The sequence below is a fragment of the Sparus aurata genome, chromosome 1 (genome assembly GCF_900880675.1).
Source record: "Sparus aurata chromosome 1, fSpaAur1.1, whole genome shotgun sequence".
NCBI lineage: Eukaryota > Metazoa > Chordata > Actinopteri > Spariformes > Sparidae > Sparus > Sparus aurata.
This window is the reverse complement of record NC_044187.1, coordinates 25,630,719-25,647,523: the sequence shown is the minus strand read 5'-3', so window position 1 is coordinate 25,647,523 and position 16,805 is coordinate 25,630,719. Positions and strand designations below refer to the sequence as shown.

At 38.6% G+C, this 16,805-nt stretch overlaps 1 protein-coding gene across 1 annotated transcript in view; it reads left to right on the top strand.

Moving 5' to 3' along the window:
• tusc3 (tumor suppressor candidate 3) overlaps positions 1-16,805 on the top strand; it is an 86,087-nt gene that overhangs the window by 50,990 nt on the left and 18,292 nt on the right. Inside the window, exons 5-7 of the mRNA XM_030428401.1 lie at positions 34-174; positions 614-703; positions 14,097-14,160. Of these exons, the coding sequence (XP_030284261.1) occupies positions 34-174; positions 614-703; positions 14,097-14,160 (295 nt within the window). The remainder of the gene's footprint in view (positions 1-33; positions 175-613; positions 704-14,096; positions 14,161-16,805) is intronic.

The window sequence follows — 16,805 nt, the reverse complement described above, 5'->3', positions numbered from 1 at the left end:
CATCCCCCTCTCTCTCTCTCTCCATGCCTACAGATCCGTGTTTTCCGTCCTCCTAATTATTCAGGGACTATTGCTTTGGCTCTGTTGGTGTCTCTGGTCGGAGGTCTGCTGTATCTGAGGAGGAACAACTTGGAATTCATATACAATAAGACTGGATGGGCCATGGCTGCACTAGTATGACACACACAAGGACACACACACACACACACACACACACTCTCTCTCACTCTTTGGGTTTAAGGTGTAAACCTTTTAATGGACGTTGAGAAGTCATACATGCTTGGCATAAAATATCCACACTCATGAGTCAGGGACATAAGTCAAGTGGAAGTGCACCAGAAACAAGTTGAGTTGACTAATCTCTCTTCCTTAGTACAATTTTCTGCCTGTTTAAACAAAATCTTAACTCTTTCTTTTTTTTTCAGAGTCACATGTTAAGTTGGATTCGTTTTACATTGTCTCAGTTAAAAAACAGAATAATACTATAATAAATATTTCTGCACTAATAATGTTTCATTAACATTCTCTCTCTCTCTCTCTCTCTCTCTCTCACTCTCTCTCTCTCTCTCTCTCTCTCTCTCTCTGTATCTTTGTATCTCTGTATCTGTGTTAGTGTGTAGTTTTTGCTATGACTTCTGGCCAAATGTGGAACCACATCAGAGGTCCTCCCTACGCCCACAAAAATCCCCAGAATGGACAAGTGGTATGAATAACATTATCTTTTCTTCTGTCTTTATACAGTACATCCATTCATTCATCCAATCATCCAATTTTTTACAAGTTTTATAATAATCAAATATAATATAATCATATAATCCTTGCACTTTTGTTCTGTCATCCAACTGTCCATCTCTTATTGGCCTCTTTTTATCCTCCATCTTTTACTTCTTCTCCTGCCTTTCTTCTCTTTGGTCCTTGGTTGCTGTCCTCCTACCTTCTTTCTTGCTATCTATCTTTTTTCACAAATGGTTTGTGTTTTAAGGAAAAACAGTATTTTGAGATTTTTTTTTATCGGGCGGTTAGGGGAAGTTGTATTTGATCAACATCGAAACATCTGCAAGGGATGTTTGTCCCGAGTAAGATGCACTAGTCTGTTTCAAAGTCAGTGCTGAGAAGGTATGTATGTTACTGGATAGCTGGGAGCAGCCATTTTGTGTTAATATCACTATGCTTGTATCATCTATTTATCCATTATCCCCCTCCTCTGTTTTTTGTTTTGGTTTGACTGTTGCCACTTATTACCAGCATGTGTGCAAACACAGACACAAGCAGCATTTGCAGTTGTAGTTTTGCTGGCCATCATTTAAGTTTGTTCATCCAAGTGTGAAATTAAAATAAAAATATGACACACTAAGAAAATGAGGGAGGCTGGAGAGAAGGGGGAAGTGATAGGGAGGCAGGAAAGGAGATAGAAAAGAGAGACAGAGAGAGAGAGAAACATGAATGGAAAGAAGAAAATCTACTTAAAAGCATGTTGTGTGATGCGTGCTATGTATGCATTTAACAAACATGAACAGAAACCTTTTCTACATGGTCATACATGAACTGTGGCACTGTGGATGTTGTTGGAAAAGTCAATTCCGCACATGAAGAGACTGAAGACTGACTCATACTGTAAAGTCAAAGAAAAAATATAAAAAAGCATCACATCTTCCATCTTGTCCCTTCCTGTGTCATGCAGTATGGCCCCTCTCACTTGTTCTGTGTAAAAGGCACTGTTAGTCTCGTTCTGTTAGCTCACAATCATTTTTTAGTCTGTTTGACAATAAGTAAGTTTACTCCCCATCCCATGTAGCTCTCAACTGTAGTCCCCAACCATCACCCCTTTTTATCATCTTGCCCTGTTATTTCCATCCACCCAGCTGTATCTGAACTGCTTTGATTCTGCCAGGACAGTGTGGTTATCAATATCACAACTTTAGCTTCAATGTTGACTCTTTTCATTGGTTATGTTCATTTTTAATCTCAAGTGCAGAGTAAAACATATCAAAATAATATTATCAGCCAAATAATGTGATGATGTATTTTAGATGTTAGGGTAGCCTGCTCTCTGGTTTTTACATTCGCTTATCACTTCACTTTTTCACTTTATTTGATTATTTTTCGGTCTCAGCTCCCTTTAATCCATGCAACCCTTCCTGCATTCATAACGACCCGTCTTCCACCCTTTAAAGTACTTCTACCCTTGCTCTGTACTTCTTCTCTCTTCATCAGTTCTTTCTCCCTTTCCACCCCTCTGCCTGCTTCCATTTCCTCTGCATGCCCTCTCTTCTCTTTCACATAACTGTCTGTCCTCCTACACATCCTGGTTTTCGTAAGAAAGAAGTACAGTCAGCTAGTTTGAAACACTCTCACCTGCATGCCGCCTTTGTCATCTGTCTTCCTCTCTTGTTCTTGGATTTGTATGAGCTGAGCAACATTAAGGCATTGACATAGTAAAGTGTTCCGTTCCGTTCCGTTTTCTTTCCGCTTTTCCGTCAGGGTCGCAGGGATGTTACCGCTTTATCGCCCCTTTTTCAAGGGGGTTGCGGGGTTAGTGGGGCCAAATCCAGTTACTCAATGGGCGAAGGCCAGGGTACACCCTGGATGAGTCGCCAGCTCATCGCAGGACCCTTACTGATGGCAGAGGCTGCCACACAGGGTGCCAACTGCACATCAGGAGAAATTTTGGGGTTCAGTATCTTGCTCAAGGATACTTCAACATCTAGCTCAGTTCTGCCCCAGGGAGCCGGGATTCGAACCAGCAACCTTCCAATCACTGGTCCACCAGCTCTACCCACTACAGCCACCCCCATATAGTAAAGTGTTGAAACAGCATTTCAGATACACAAATTAATTCTCTAACTATAGTGTGCAATAGCCATAGCCATCTGATTCAAATGCAGAGGTGAGCAGGTCATAAAAGATGTTGTACTGAGCATGCAGAAAACAGATTATACCAGTTTAGGGGCAGAAAGGCTGATGAGCTAGCACCAATGGTGTGCCCTGTAGAGTTGAAAAACTGCTACTTGCCCAGAAAGTTAAAGGAACAATCACGCAAAAAAGAAAATTCAGTCATATGCAGATGAAAAATCCGCTAAAATATTTATTGGAGCTTCAAGGTAAAACATGGTTGCAGCAAAGTACAATTCTTCACTGCCGCTGCTGAGCCAAAATTGCACCCGATCTGAAGTTAAAGCATTATCTCCATTGCTTGTTCATGATTTAATTTGCATCTTTTCAAATGAATTTGGGAGCTCCAGGCTTTGAGGGGAGCTCTTTGGTGCCATTTTTTTCTCTCTGTGTTCCAAATACTCTGCTACCAACATGTATGTAAATAATTTAGGACAAAATATATTCCCATTTTCTGCTGTTTTGTTGGATTGCATTCGATTGTATAGTTGTAGCCAATAAGGAGGCCGCTGAGAGTATGTGGACCTATTGTGCGAAATTATGTGTACCTATTGAGGTCTGCCTCTATTATGCTATAACTTGCTGTTAAGCCCCCTACAGGCTTAGCCTCCTAGGCCTCATAGCCTACCTTTAATCAGTCCTCTCCCTCTTCCATTTCCTCTAAAGCAGTAGCCTCATTGACCTACATGCTTTAACCCAACTAAATTTTCTTGAGCTTCCAGGCCAGATTGCTTTTTGTAGCCATTCAACCAAAATAGCAGCAGGGATAGCTACATTAGATCCTGTGTGAATGGCCCTCATCTCTTACTTATTTCCTCCTTCCCTTTACACCGTTTCCACCATCATCTGTATCCCTATGCTCTCTTTAAATCCCTCTTTTCCTCTCTCTGTCCTCTGACACTGAATAGCTTGAACTGGGCAGACAATATTGAAAGATACCTGTCTTATCTTTCCTGTTCTACTTTTGCCTCTTTCCATGTTACTTCCTCTCACCTCTCTCTCTAATCTCCCACTCTCCTCTCTCACCTGCTCTCCCCCAGACAGTGTAATTCCTTTAAAATGATGAGCGAGCGAGGCCAGGTAGACTATATTGAAAGGATTTGTCAACTGACGAATGGCACGACCAAGCAGATGAAATTGTAGTGAGCGTCTTACTGTGCAGCCAAGAAAATACTGCTAGCTCATTTTTGCTCAGACACACATGCACACACATACAACCGAAATGGGATGTGGAGGTTGTAAGGGTTGTGTAGTTCCAGTATAAAGAATATGGTAAATGAGTGACATCACTGGCCATAGCAAAAACCAACATATCTTAATTTTAGATATTCCAAACCTGACTAAAAATAAGCTTTTATGGAAATGGATCTAGTTGTGAGAGTTAGGCTTAAAGGCTCTTTGCCTGTAAATCCAGTGTTTTCTTATTCTGTTGACACAGTATCTCTGTGTCCACTTGTGCACACAGTGCACCAAATAATTCCCTATCAACCTGTGAATGTAAAGAGATGAAAAAATGATCCTCGCAGAAACATTTCAGATTCTGAGGACAGGCAGGACATTTATCGGAAACATGATGCGCCATTTATAACACCTTTAACAAAACACCAAAATAAGTGGTGATCTCCAGCATGTTATGGTTTTTGTCATTTAAGTTTTGCAGTTTTACTGAATCAGCAGCAGGATGTGGGTACTAGTTTACTTTGATGCATATTCCTGCATGCATGACACAGCCACTTAAAATACTACATACACATGTGCTTGTAAAAGAAACAAAACCAAATCCCGCACACAGCTGTGCAACTTCTGAGTCACGTGAGAGAGAAGATTAGAGAAGTTTAACTCGGATGTATTGAACATTACAAATTCAAATATTAACAAAGTGTAACCTTCCTTTCTCAGCCTGGAGGACTCTCAGAGAAGCCAAAGGTTTCTTTGTAAAGCATTTCAGCCATTGTTTCTCTCTTGGCTTCTACTCTGACCAACCACTTCCTTATCCTGATGACATTTCCATATTTCCAGCTGATTTCACATGATTGGTTGATGGCTTTTGGCAGCTGTTAGCGGGAGGCCTCCTACATTTACTGCTAACCTTTCATATTTTAAAGAAACACTGCTGTCACTTTAATTGGCTGTTCGCAAATATTTGACTATTGGCTTAGAGAGGACATCAGTGTGTAGTGTTTATTAGCGAGTGTGAGTGTTGCTTGAGTTTTCCCTGTACCTACGCACATCTTCACGTGTGTGTGTGCCTATGATTGAGTCAGGAAATGCTTGTGTGTTTTTCTGTGTTCTGGGCTGGTATGGACATTATTTCACAGTGTAGTTAAGCAGGGAAATAAATGGTTCTTTAGGCTGGCTATCCGTTTAGGCCAGTAGACATTGACCATCCCTCTCTGTCTCCTCACTTAGATGCTCCCACCCACAGATACTCACAGCTTCTCATAAAGGGATTGGAAGCATTGTTTTGAGGAGAAAACTGCAAGAATTATATATATTAAACATAAAACCTGTTGGCAAGACATAAATGGTGAAGAGATTGGTGTACAAAGAAAAGACAATAGAAGCAGTGACTCCTTTCTTGTCGGGCTAGTTGGTAGACTACTGGAGCTTTTAATTATTTGTATAGCATTTAACTACATCGAAGTTTTGCATGGTGCTCGATATGAAACAGAAATTATACATACAACAATAAAATAAGATACACACGAGGCAGTATACAGACACAATACAAGAATATGCACACAAATAAGATTAAAAAGGAGTAAAAGAAGAGAAGATAGATATTAGTTAAATTAGAATGAGAGACATAATTCACAGATATGTTTTTCAGAACTTAAATCTTCAATTGTTAATTCAAAGTCATGACTTTGTAATTGTCTAATATCGATGTTTAAATTATCACAACTACATCAATGTTTATGGCCAGGTTGTTGGGCTTTAACAATTGGAGATTGAAGCTGAGCTCTGCCGTTATAATTGTGGCAATTCCGATCATCAGTTTGTCCGATGTCCCTACTCAGTGCTTGTCAGGGTTCCTGCGGGGCCTAAAAAGTCTAAAATTTGCCAATCCCATTTACTACTTCCTGGTCATCTTTTGTTTTTTAGTTTTTTTTTAATGTAAGTGGCCAACAGCCCGGTCAGAATAGCGCCGTACACTTTGCGAGTTCCAGAAAGGCTTTGACTGTGGATTCTGCTACAACTATGGGAAAGTGTAAATTTAACAAGTGTTTGCTTGAACAACCAGAATTCAGTGGGTTAAAAGTACCTAATAATGAATTTGAAGTGCAGTGTGAGGTCTATAAGAGGATCCTCAAATTGGGAAAACTTGGTGTGAAAGCGCTGGTGTCACACACAAAATTGGAAAACACTGGTTAGCTTCTAAAAATCTCCAGCGAAGTCACACTAATACACACTTTTGTACACCTTTGTCACCAGTTACGGTGTCAAGCAATATTCAAACCATCAGCTCAACTCCGACATTGAAAGTGGAGGTGCTTTGAAATTTGAACACAGACACAAACACACACACACACACCAGGGTTATCATAGTTAAATTGAATTCCTAGATCTAAACTAAACTAAACTAAAACTACTTAATCACCTAATCACTTTAATCACCATTAAAACTAAACTGAAATAAGAAACAAACTGAAAAAGTAAATTAAGATAAAAACTAATGAAAACTATAATAACCCTGAACACACGCACTCACTCCATTTTTCATTGTTTAAGTTGCTCTGTGAATGGCAATTCATTTGGTAAGTAATTCTGGAACTGCGTTTTTCCTTACTTTTTCGTACTTTGTGTAGGTCTTAAATTTAGTTCAAAATAGTCTTAAAAAGATCTTAAAAAGTCTTAAATTTGACTTGTTCAAACCTGCAGAAACCCTGGCTTGTACATGTAGGGGACTATAATCACTTGGTGATCTTGTTACATAATCCTCTGTGTCGTCTGCATTATCTTTTATGAGATTTACTCTGCCGAGTGAATCTGCAAAACCGGGTACGTTGGAATTGATAGATTTCACTGTAAAAATTGGTTGTTTTAAATGCTGGAGTGATTCCAGCTTTAGACTGCAGAACATCTGAGTCACTGTCTCCCACTTACTCACATACCTAGTATAGACTTCAATATTTGTTCAAATGAAGGATTCAGTGAACGTGCCCATAGTCCCTCTGCTGTTCCAAATGAGTCACCCCACCCATATGCTCTCAGATAGTTAGACATTAAATCATTAATCGGTGCGGCATATTTCCCTTTTAACTGAGAAATACTTAAATTCTATTAATCTGTCAATCAAAAATAATGCGTTGCCATTTTAAACCCACTATGAGTATTTGCTAGATACTAGTTTCACCATTTTCAGTTGACTTTAAACTTAAACTCACATCACATCAGCGCTCGCATCAGTCCTTGTTGTGTCATGTTTATAGTAAACCGGTATCACAACCATCCTCTACCTTGGTTTTCTCTTTCATACTACTTCTATGTTATAGGTATTTAATTGACTCTTTTTACCCAGTGTACCTTGCAAGGTTCACATCCTTTCATTCCTGTCATTATACCCAGTCACGACAATACACACGGTCACACCTAAATTAAGCACATACTGTATTTCCACTCCATCTCGCTTCCGGTTACTTACTCTTTCTCCTCTCCGCTCTTTCTGCTTTGGTGACTTTTCATTTATCCCTCTTCCTGTCTGAGTGCCTCCTGACCTTTATAGAACAAAACACACAAACACACATTCACACTCACAACACACAAGCACATGATACAGGTTGGAAAAGGATGAATATAGCTATTTGTAAAGGTTATCTGGCCCACAGCTATTAACAGATTACAATACAATAGTCTGGTTTTAGAGCAAGAATACACAAGGGAAGGAAGGACAAAGTATATTCTTGGCTCATATACATACCTGTCTTGACATGACTTGCTATTGATTCCAAGTATTAATTCAATCTTACATTTCTGTAGTGTTTTCTGTGACAAATTCACTGACAGCCACTTTGTCAAGGCAGGTTTTCAACCTCATTTTTATACAGTAATAAACCTATTAGATGCCTATGATCTTCTTCCGTGTCTGTATGTAAATGCTTATTATACTCCTGCATTGGTGCAGACACCCAATTTGCCTCAAAGTCTGACAAATGGGCTGCTTCATGCAGCTCTTATATAAACAAGGCTTTTTAATGTCAATGTATTCAAATGAGTGCATGAACACAGACACTCAGTGCTGTTCACATCTTAGTTCTTGTATTAGAAAGAATGTAAACACGTACATTCCTGAGATCTTGATCCTAAGAGTATGCTAATGAAAAAATGGCATAGGAAACTATCCTCAGGGGAAGTGTTTGGTAAAGGTCTATACATATTTGAGAGTTTTAACGTTGATATTTGGATTTTAATTGAGCTAACCTTTTCCCATCTATTTTCTTGAGACACTCTAGGGTATAAGTTCATCACTGAGTTTATATTTTGTACCGACTTCTTTTTGTGTTAAAGTTATTCAGTGTATTTTAGATATTTATTACACCCAAGGATGTGGTAAATAAAAAGTGGATAGAATACTAACGGCTTTCTCAATTGCCCTAGACAACCCACTGTAAAACATCACTGCTTTTAAAAAGTGTTTGAACAATGATCAATGCTGAAAAATGCAAAGGACAATAATGTTATCCTTAACAAGAGGTTACATTTCTCATTACAATGTTGGGTTGACTGACTTTGCCCATTTTAGCTCAACTATAGTGGACAATTTTCTTTTGTTAATCTCAATGTCTCAACCTCATTCGTAGACGTGGATCTCTCAAAAAACTAATACATTACACTAATCAGAGTAGTAGCAGAATAAAGTTGTACTGGACAGCTCAACGGTGTTAACCTGCCAAAATTTATGAAGGTGAGCCAAGAAGAGGATATTTTAAAGTAGGGGGAAAAGGTATGTGTCAGTATAAAATTGCAGTTATATCTTTCTCCCACAAAAAGATCAAAACAATTAAATTATTTTAGCAGATTATCTTAGAATGACTATTGTTATTTTAGGTCTTATCATGATTGTAAAAAACAAACAGAATATCTCCAGTCTTATCCTTGAACCTTTTGTTTTTAATATAATTTCGGAATAATAAAGTTGATCACACTTTTTAACAGACTGGGTAAATACAACTGTTGAGCCTCAAGGTTTGTCAGATTGTTTTGCCTTTTATTTCCACCACAAGCAGCTTGTTTGATGCAGTGGTGCAGTGAAAGTTTTCTTTATAGTCTACCACCTTTTTTTTTAATTGAGTTATCTTAAAATGTTAAATGTTATGAGTATGTGGTGGTTATTTGGTGGTTGAAGCATTCGAAGCTTTCCTCATGTATATGTTATTTGGAAATCTCAAAAGATTCATTTGTCTCAGTCCATTGCCGTTTGAATAATTGTGTCAGTAATAAATAAAATGTGTCATTTTTTTTTTCATAGTATCGGCCATATTGGGCACCATTTCAGAGACTACATTGGTCTTTACACACATGCATAAATTGCACTGTATAATTAACAGAAATAAAAGGAGTTATAGAATGTTACTATTGAGTAAGCTCTTCTATTCATCTCCATGTTAGCTCAGCAAGCTGTGGCTTTTATCCCCAGACCAACTCAATGTCTTACATCTTTCTAATGAACAGACGTTTTTTTTCATACAGACAAATTCTCCTGAAACAGTCTCATTCACAAAGATGCATTTACGTTGAGAATACACATGCAGAGCTCCATACACTGAAATGCACACACTGGGCTCAGCGCACTAATGAATTGAACTCCTACATTCTAATCTATCAGATTAATTGGAAGTGCCTGGTCATGGATTGAGGAATTTTTTATCCTCCAAGCACCACTCTTGCTCATTGCCTCTATCTGCAGGTTCTGTTTATGTTGAGGAGGTAACATAAGGAAAGCGAGCTGTTTCTTGAAATATAGTGTGAAGTAATGTTCGTTTGGTTTTACTAATGACAGAAAAATTCTAACCTCTATTAATCTGCAAGTTACCCTTACTATTACCTGGTAGCAATTGGTACAGACCTAAACACACTGGCAGCTATTACCTTTTCTTTTGTGGAGATTTTGGCCATTTGAATGCAAGGGCTCACCTCACCCAAAACAAGTTCCCCCACCACTATCTTGTAGGGGTTTATGTCCTAGGATTTTGTGATTGGGTTTAAGAAATATAAACAAGCCAAAACATTTCTTCTCCTGTCCCAGAAAGAGAATTTGTGCAGCCAGACCTTTCTTCAGTACCAGCTGACTATGCTATGCTATACTAGGATGTTCAAGACATTTAAACATATAATCCTATCTCTAGTATCCTTGTGTAAAAAGTCACCATATGTTTTCTCCAAAATCTGAGAAAAGTGTATCATGAGAAATTGCACAAATGTGTTACCATTAATCAGTAGTTTAAAAATGTTGCCAATATATAAGTTGCACTCCGCTTATCTAGTCAAATTATGTACCTTTTATCATGCAATCGTATTGTCTTTATAGAGGAAAGTTGATTCAACTATTGTATTGTTTCACACTGTATTAAGGTTGCACTTGTGTTTATATATTTATTAATGACTGCTGTTTGTGTTGCTGTTGACTTGTACTGCATTATATTGAAGGGTGTTTCTAAGATTTTGTTCACCTCATAAAGGCAGGATTGATTGCTGAGCTGTTGTATTTGAATACATTGGCTTTGGCTTGGTGCACCTTATAAAGTAGTAACTCAGTGAATGCATAGGCTTAGATAAGGGTAGGAAAGGCTGCCAGAGGCTAAAGGGAGGACCTGACAAACACCTGGCAGTTTCCATTTTAAATATTTTCAACGGACATGGCAATCGTAATGCAAAACTACACCTCATTTCAATGAACAATTCTAGTTAATCAGCACCCGAGTCACTCCCCTAAATTTCATGTGCATGCTTGTACAAATGTCATGAAGAATGTTGTGCAAGCTAAGCCAAAACACAAGACGTTGCTTTGCTTTTAGTGTCCTAACACTTGTGTTCGTACCTTTTATCTTTTGAATAATCTGGAATATAATGAACTAAATATAGTTTAATATAATTCATGACACTACTGAGTTGTGCTTGGAGTCTCATATGTAGTGAATAAGAATGCAAAAGGCAATCTTTAACCAACCTTGAAATAAAAAAAATTTCCAAGTAGTTGTAATCAGCTAATACAGAGAAACAGGTTTGAGTTGAAGACAAAAGGATCTGTTTAAGTCTTTGTCGGCTTTCAAGTGCAAAAATTCTTCATTTCTCTCCACTGAAGCAAGAAAAAGCTGTCCACCCTTTACTCCTCCTCTTTTGTCATGTTCTATTCATCTTTCAGTCCTTATTCCTGTCTGATAGGGAAAGAAATGAACACTGGGGCAGTCAAGTGGAAAAGCAGACCCCAGATGTGGCGTAAACCTAGATGCTAATAATCTGTTGGGATTCAACAATGAGAAACACACTGAAACGCTTCCTTCTATTTGTCTCGTTTCCATAAGACTTCAACTTTATCTTCCTTTGTCTGTCTCTCTGCTTCTCCTCATAACAGACAGACAGATGCAATTCAAATAAGCCTTTTGACATCTTATCAGCTTGTGCAGAGTTTGAGTCTTAAACATTGTGCTGGGGTGGGAAACTTTCTTTCATAGTTGAGACGATAGGTTCTAAATGAAAAACAAAGCGGTCTACACAGAGAATAACTGACACATTAAAGTTACGTGGCAAACTGGTTGCGCTACTTGGAATGCATTTACAGACAAATATCTTGTAAGAGTCAAGCATCACTAGTGGACGTACAGATTTTACTTTGTTTTCATTACCCTAAGTGTTACCAGTCACTTATTCTAAGCAGAATCTTAACTCTCAAGCAACCCTCAAAAGAAATCGGAACTGGTCAAAATAGCCTCACTTTGCAAAGATTTATGAACACCTGACACCCTTGATTATATAAGTCAATACTTAGACAATCATTTAATGGTGAACTATATTATATGGCTAGAATAATGACTTTAAGGGTGCAATGTGTAGGATTTGGTGGCATCTAGCTATGTGGTTGCAGATTTGCAATCAACTGAATTGAACTCTCACCCTTCGCCTCTACAATGGCCATACGTATCATCACTACACCCAGGGACCATAATTATGGCTGCATTACCTCAACAAAGGCAACCTTAAAACATTGGGCCTCATTCATGAACCGTTCTTACGAACAAATTTGTTCTTAAGTCCTACTTACGAAGATTTTACGAAGATTGTGGCATTCATGATTTTTTTCTTATCTAGGATTTTTTCTTAGGCAAGAACAAATCCTAGGAACACTCAGGAGTACTCTTACGCACATTTCAGTGCCGAAATGTTGGCATGGTTGTGTTTTCTTCTCTTGTGTATTTCAATAAAATGCAATATTACAGTGATAATTCTGTCATATTATTTAAGTAAATTAAATGTGCCAATGATTTAAGATAAATCAAGTAAATTGGAAACATGCCATCAATTAGTAACCCCCCCACCCTATTTATACGTGGCATTTCTCCATCCAAGGCCCGCAAAACAATGGCATATATATTGCTCCTGCGGCTTTCATCAATGTAAGAACACAGCTGCGAACAATTCTGAGGCTTACGAACGAGTTGGTGAATCTGACGTAGGGTTTTCTTAAGGAACCTCTTAAGAACAACTTAAGAAAGAATCTAAGAAGATTCTTAAGAAGATATTGGTGAATGAGGCCCATTGTTATTTTCTAGGGCTAATAAATACATTCAACACTAGGATGACAGTGATGCACTTGCATCCAATTTGCTTGCATCAAGTCTATCTTGGACCCTCATCCTCCAATGAAAAGATGTTTTGGGTTGGTATTCGGCACAAAACTTTACCCCAAAACGCTGGTATTTTAAAACCCATTTGTTCAGCAGTGGCTTCACTCCTCTGAGTACTTCTTCAGTACTCTCCGACCGACTTATATTACAGAAGGCCCGCACTCTTGAGAATTGGAAACCAATCAGTAATGACTGAGGACAGCCTGTAACCTAGAGGTGGGACCCTTTTGACAACACTGACACAGAGGGCTACAGTGCAATTACAAAACAATTATCTATGCATCTTGATGCATCAAAATGTTTGATTTCTACACAATGAATTTTTTTTCACTATGTGACCATTTGCTTCTTTCAAAACAAAGTATGTTTTTAATGTTTTATGAATTAAATAAACAGATACATTTGTTTCTATCCTCACTAAAACTTAAATAAGTGGCCAAGCTTAGAGCATAGACACGACACATTGGTTATATTTCATCATCTAGTTGGTTAAGCCATATGAGATATACAGCCCAGTCTTAACTGTTTCAGGCAATCATAATGTTGAGTAATGGGGTTTACATTTCTTTTTTTAATTACATTTCTCTGTCAAGACAGTCTTTTGGTGATGCATCTAAGAATCAGTCCTCACCCCCATCCCCCAACCTTTTCTGTGACCACCCATACGGCTGCAAATTTAACAGAACGCGTCTCCATTTAGAAGGGAGTTAATGTTAGTGACTTCATACAGTCTTGCTTGTGTCTGAATGAATGACTGTTCTTGTTGGGTTAAATTGACCTCCCTGCCCACTCAGTAAAGAGGTAGCGCCTCTATACACCAATGCGCCACATGAGAGAAATCTTTACAACTCACAACAGGCAACACACACACACACACACACTTAACACACACACAAATGACATTTCAGCTTATATATTTGACAAACCGTGTGTGAAAATGAATGATGAAGCAAAAGATGTAGCTATGAACAGGATGCCATCTTGGCTCCAGCCATGACCAGGTTATCTTATATTGGGGAGATATCCACAAGCCATTTCTCTCTTGGGATGGTCCCAGATGTTTACTTTTTCTGTAACTTTATGTACAATAAAGATATTTTTTTCACTTATGGTTATGATCCCTTCATTTGTTGTTTTTCCAAATGCTTGCTGCCATCAGTGTTTACGACTTTAGTCCAGTCCTGTTCTTCATGGCTCATAACTAAACCCTCCATTTCCTTTTCTGTACAGTATATATTTCTTTATTTCTACAATTCATAAATTTCTTTGAGGATGTTGCGTAGAATGAACCTTTTGTCAGTTGGTATGAACAATGTTTAACCCTTTTATCTGTCTCTCTTCCTTTCTTTCCCTCCTCCACAGAGTTATATCCATGGCAGCAGTCAGGCTCAGTTTGTGGCCGAGTCTCACATCATCCTCCTGCTGAGTATCCTTTCACCAGTGTGTTTGTGACTGCAAGTTTCATATGTTGACATGAATTCAGACAAGGTGCTGAGAAATGCAAATATCCAGAGCAATGAACTCCAAAATCTGCAAATGCTTATCCTGCCAACAAATTCCTTTCATTCTCCATTTGCTTTCACAAAAGCAATCTTTTTATATGTCTGAAACAGCATCCAATTTTACTGTCTGCTACATTTATTTTCCCAACACGAAAGCTTTGTCATCTGTGTGCATTCTCCATAGGGGAGGCTGCCTGTTGGACTGAACAAACAGACATTATAAAGACAAGAGATTGTCCTCTTTTAACTCCACCTCCTTGCCTGATTTGTTCCAAATTCAACCCCTGATGATAGTGTGTGTGTGTGTGTGTGTGTGTGTGTGTGCGTGTGTGTGTGTGTGTTTACTTGTTTGGCAGGAGAGATGTTTCTGTTTGTGTTTGTCTGCTTCTCTGTCTGCTTGTGCGCCAGTGTGTACTTGCACTGGTGCTTTTAGATGTGTGTGGGTAATAATACCGTTCATTCCTAGCTGTTGTGTTTGTCCCCATGGGAAATAGCGGGTCCAAGGTCGCACCTGCTGCAGAGCAATATTTGTTTGTCCATGCTCACACAGTTTATTTTTTTATTTTCTGCCCATCTGATTACATCTAAATGAAACACACACACACACACACACACACACACATTCACACCTGCTGAAATGCAAACTCACCTACCCTTGTTGTCTGGGCAGGTGGTGTAAACACATTTTATGACTGTCATCGATGCAGTTTCCCCATGGATGTACCTTGTATAATTCCTTGTACACGTGTGCACACATTCATCATTGTTCCATGTGCAGTTGCATAACAAGACCATTTTTAGGATTCAATAGAAACACAGATATATGTATTTATCTCATTCTGACATATAGACAGACAAATATAGGCATATCCTAATAAGTTTTTAGCAAAATTGTTGTTTATCAACAATAGTGTGAATTTACTTACTGGCATAGGTTTTCCTTCCACTATTGCTCACACCGTCAGGTTTTCTTCACTTGTATGCAGAACATGTAGAAGAAAATAATCTGCAATTATAAGCCACCTGAGGCTTAGAGCGGACAACTCCATTCAACACTTGAATGGAGCAGTTCATCACTTCAACAACATCCAAGTGTTGATAATTAGATGTTTGTCTTTACCTTTACCTAAATTCTACAAGTACAGTTCCAGTTTGGAAAATTAAAAAATACTAGTGCAGTGCCCGTGAGAAAAAATTAAGTAATTAAGTAGCTTTTTCATGGATGGCCAAATGAGGTTGTGTTTGAAGGTGGGACGTCAGGGATATTTAGGTTTGTTGTGAAATCCAATAATCCAAGGTATAATTGGCCATTTTTGACTATTTTTGATTTTGCCATTATATTTCACCTAGAAACTATTTACTTGGTGTCATTATTTTCAGCACAACCTCACGTGTGACTGTACAGTTATTTTATTTATTCTGACAAACTGTATTAACACAATGGACCTAAAATCACAAAAAAAACATAAAAAGTAGAAAAAGTTAGATTTTTTTACTGTGAAAACCACAAATATGTTTAACAAACCATTTTTATTACTTATAATGCAAATATAAATTGTTGTTTGCTAAATAATTTTATAAATGTACAAAGTTATATGTAACTGTTTACATTTAAATGCAGGCAATGCTCATTCAGCAGTCTCCTCATTGTTTTGACTCATTAAACAAAAAAACGACTCCACTACTGTCATGACTGTAGATCTGTCTGTTGTGTTCTTGTCTGGTTTTGTCTTGTGTTTTCTTGTATTTGATTTCCATGTCTCTGTATCTTGTCTTGTGTCTTGTTTTTCCCATGCCCTCATGTGTCCTTTAAGTTCTCCTGTGTTTTTCCTATGTTCCCTCTGGCTCCCTCTGTCCATTGCCCTGGTCCCTTCATGTTCTCATGTGCTCCTCCCCTTCGTTATCTCACCTGTTGGTCCACCTCACCTGTTCCTCGTCTTGTCATCAGTGTTTGTGTACTTAGTCTGTGTGTTTCCCTTCACTCCCTGTCTGGTCATTGTTCTTGTCAGCGTCTGTCTCGTCCATGCTCCCGTCCATGTTCCTGCTCCTGCTCCTGCTCCTGTCTGTCCCTTGTTCCCCCGTCTCTGGTATGTGTTTTCGGATTTTGGATTTTGCCATTTTCATTCTTGATTTGAACTTTGCCTTTGATTTGTACTTTGTCTTGCTGTTTTTGTTGCTACTTTGCCTTGCTTTCTTTTGTTACTTTGACTTTTGACTCCCTTGGTTTTTTTGAAATTCAGCTTTTGTTAATAAAGCTCGCCTTTTGTTCCCCATATCCTTGCCTCTCGTTTGTAACTGCATTTGGGTCCACCTTCCCCTTTCCATAGTCCCCCCTTTAACCCCCCAAGCTTGACAGAATGACCAGACCTTATAAAATGGACCCAGCAGTTAATGGCTTAGCAATAATTCGATGGTACCAAGACTTCATGACTAATCCGGCTAGCAGGGCTCGTCAAATTGCTGCTAGCAACCTTTTTTTTCAAGCCACAGCCAAGCTACCAGCTGAAACCCATGCCACAGTCACAGCCAAGCTACCAGCCCCAGCCCCAGCCCATGCCGTAGCCGCAGC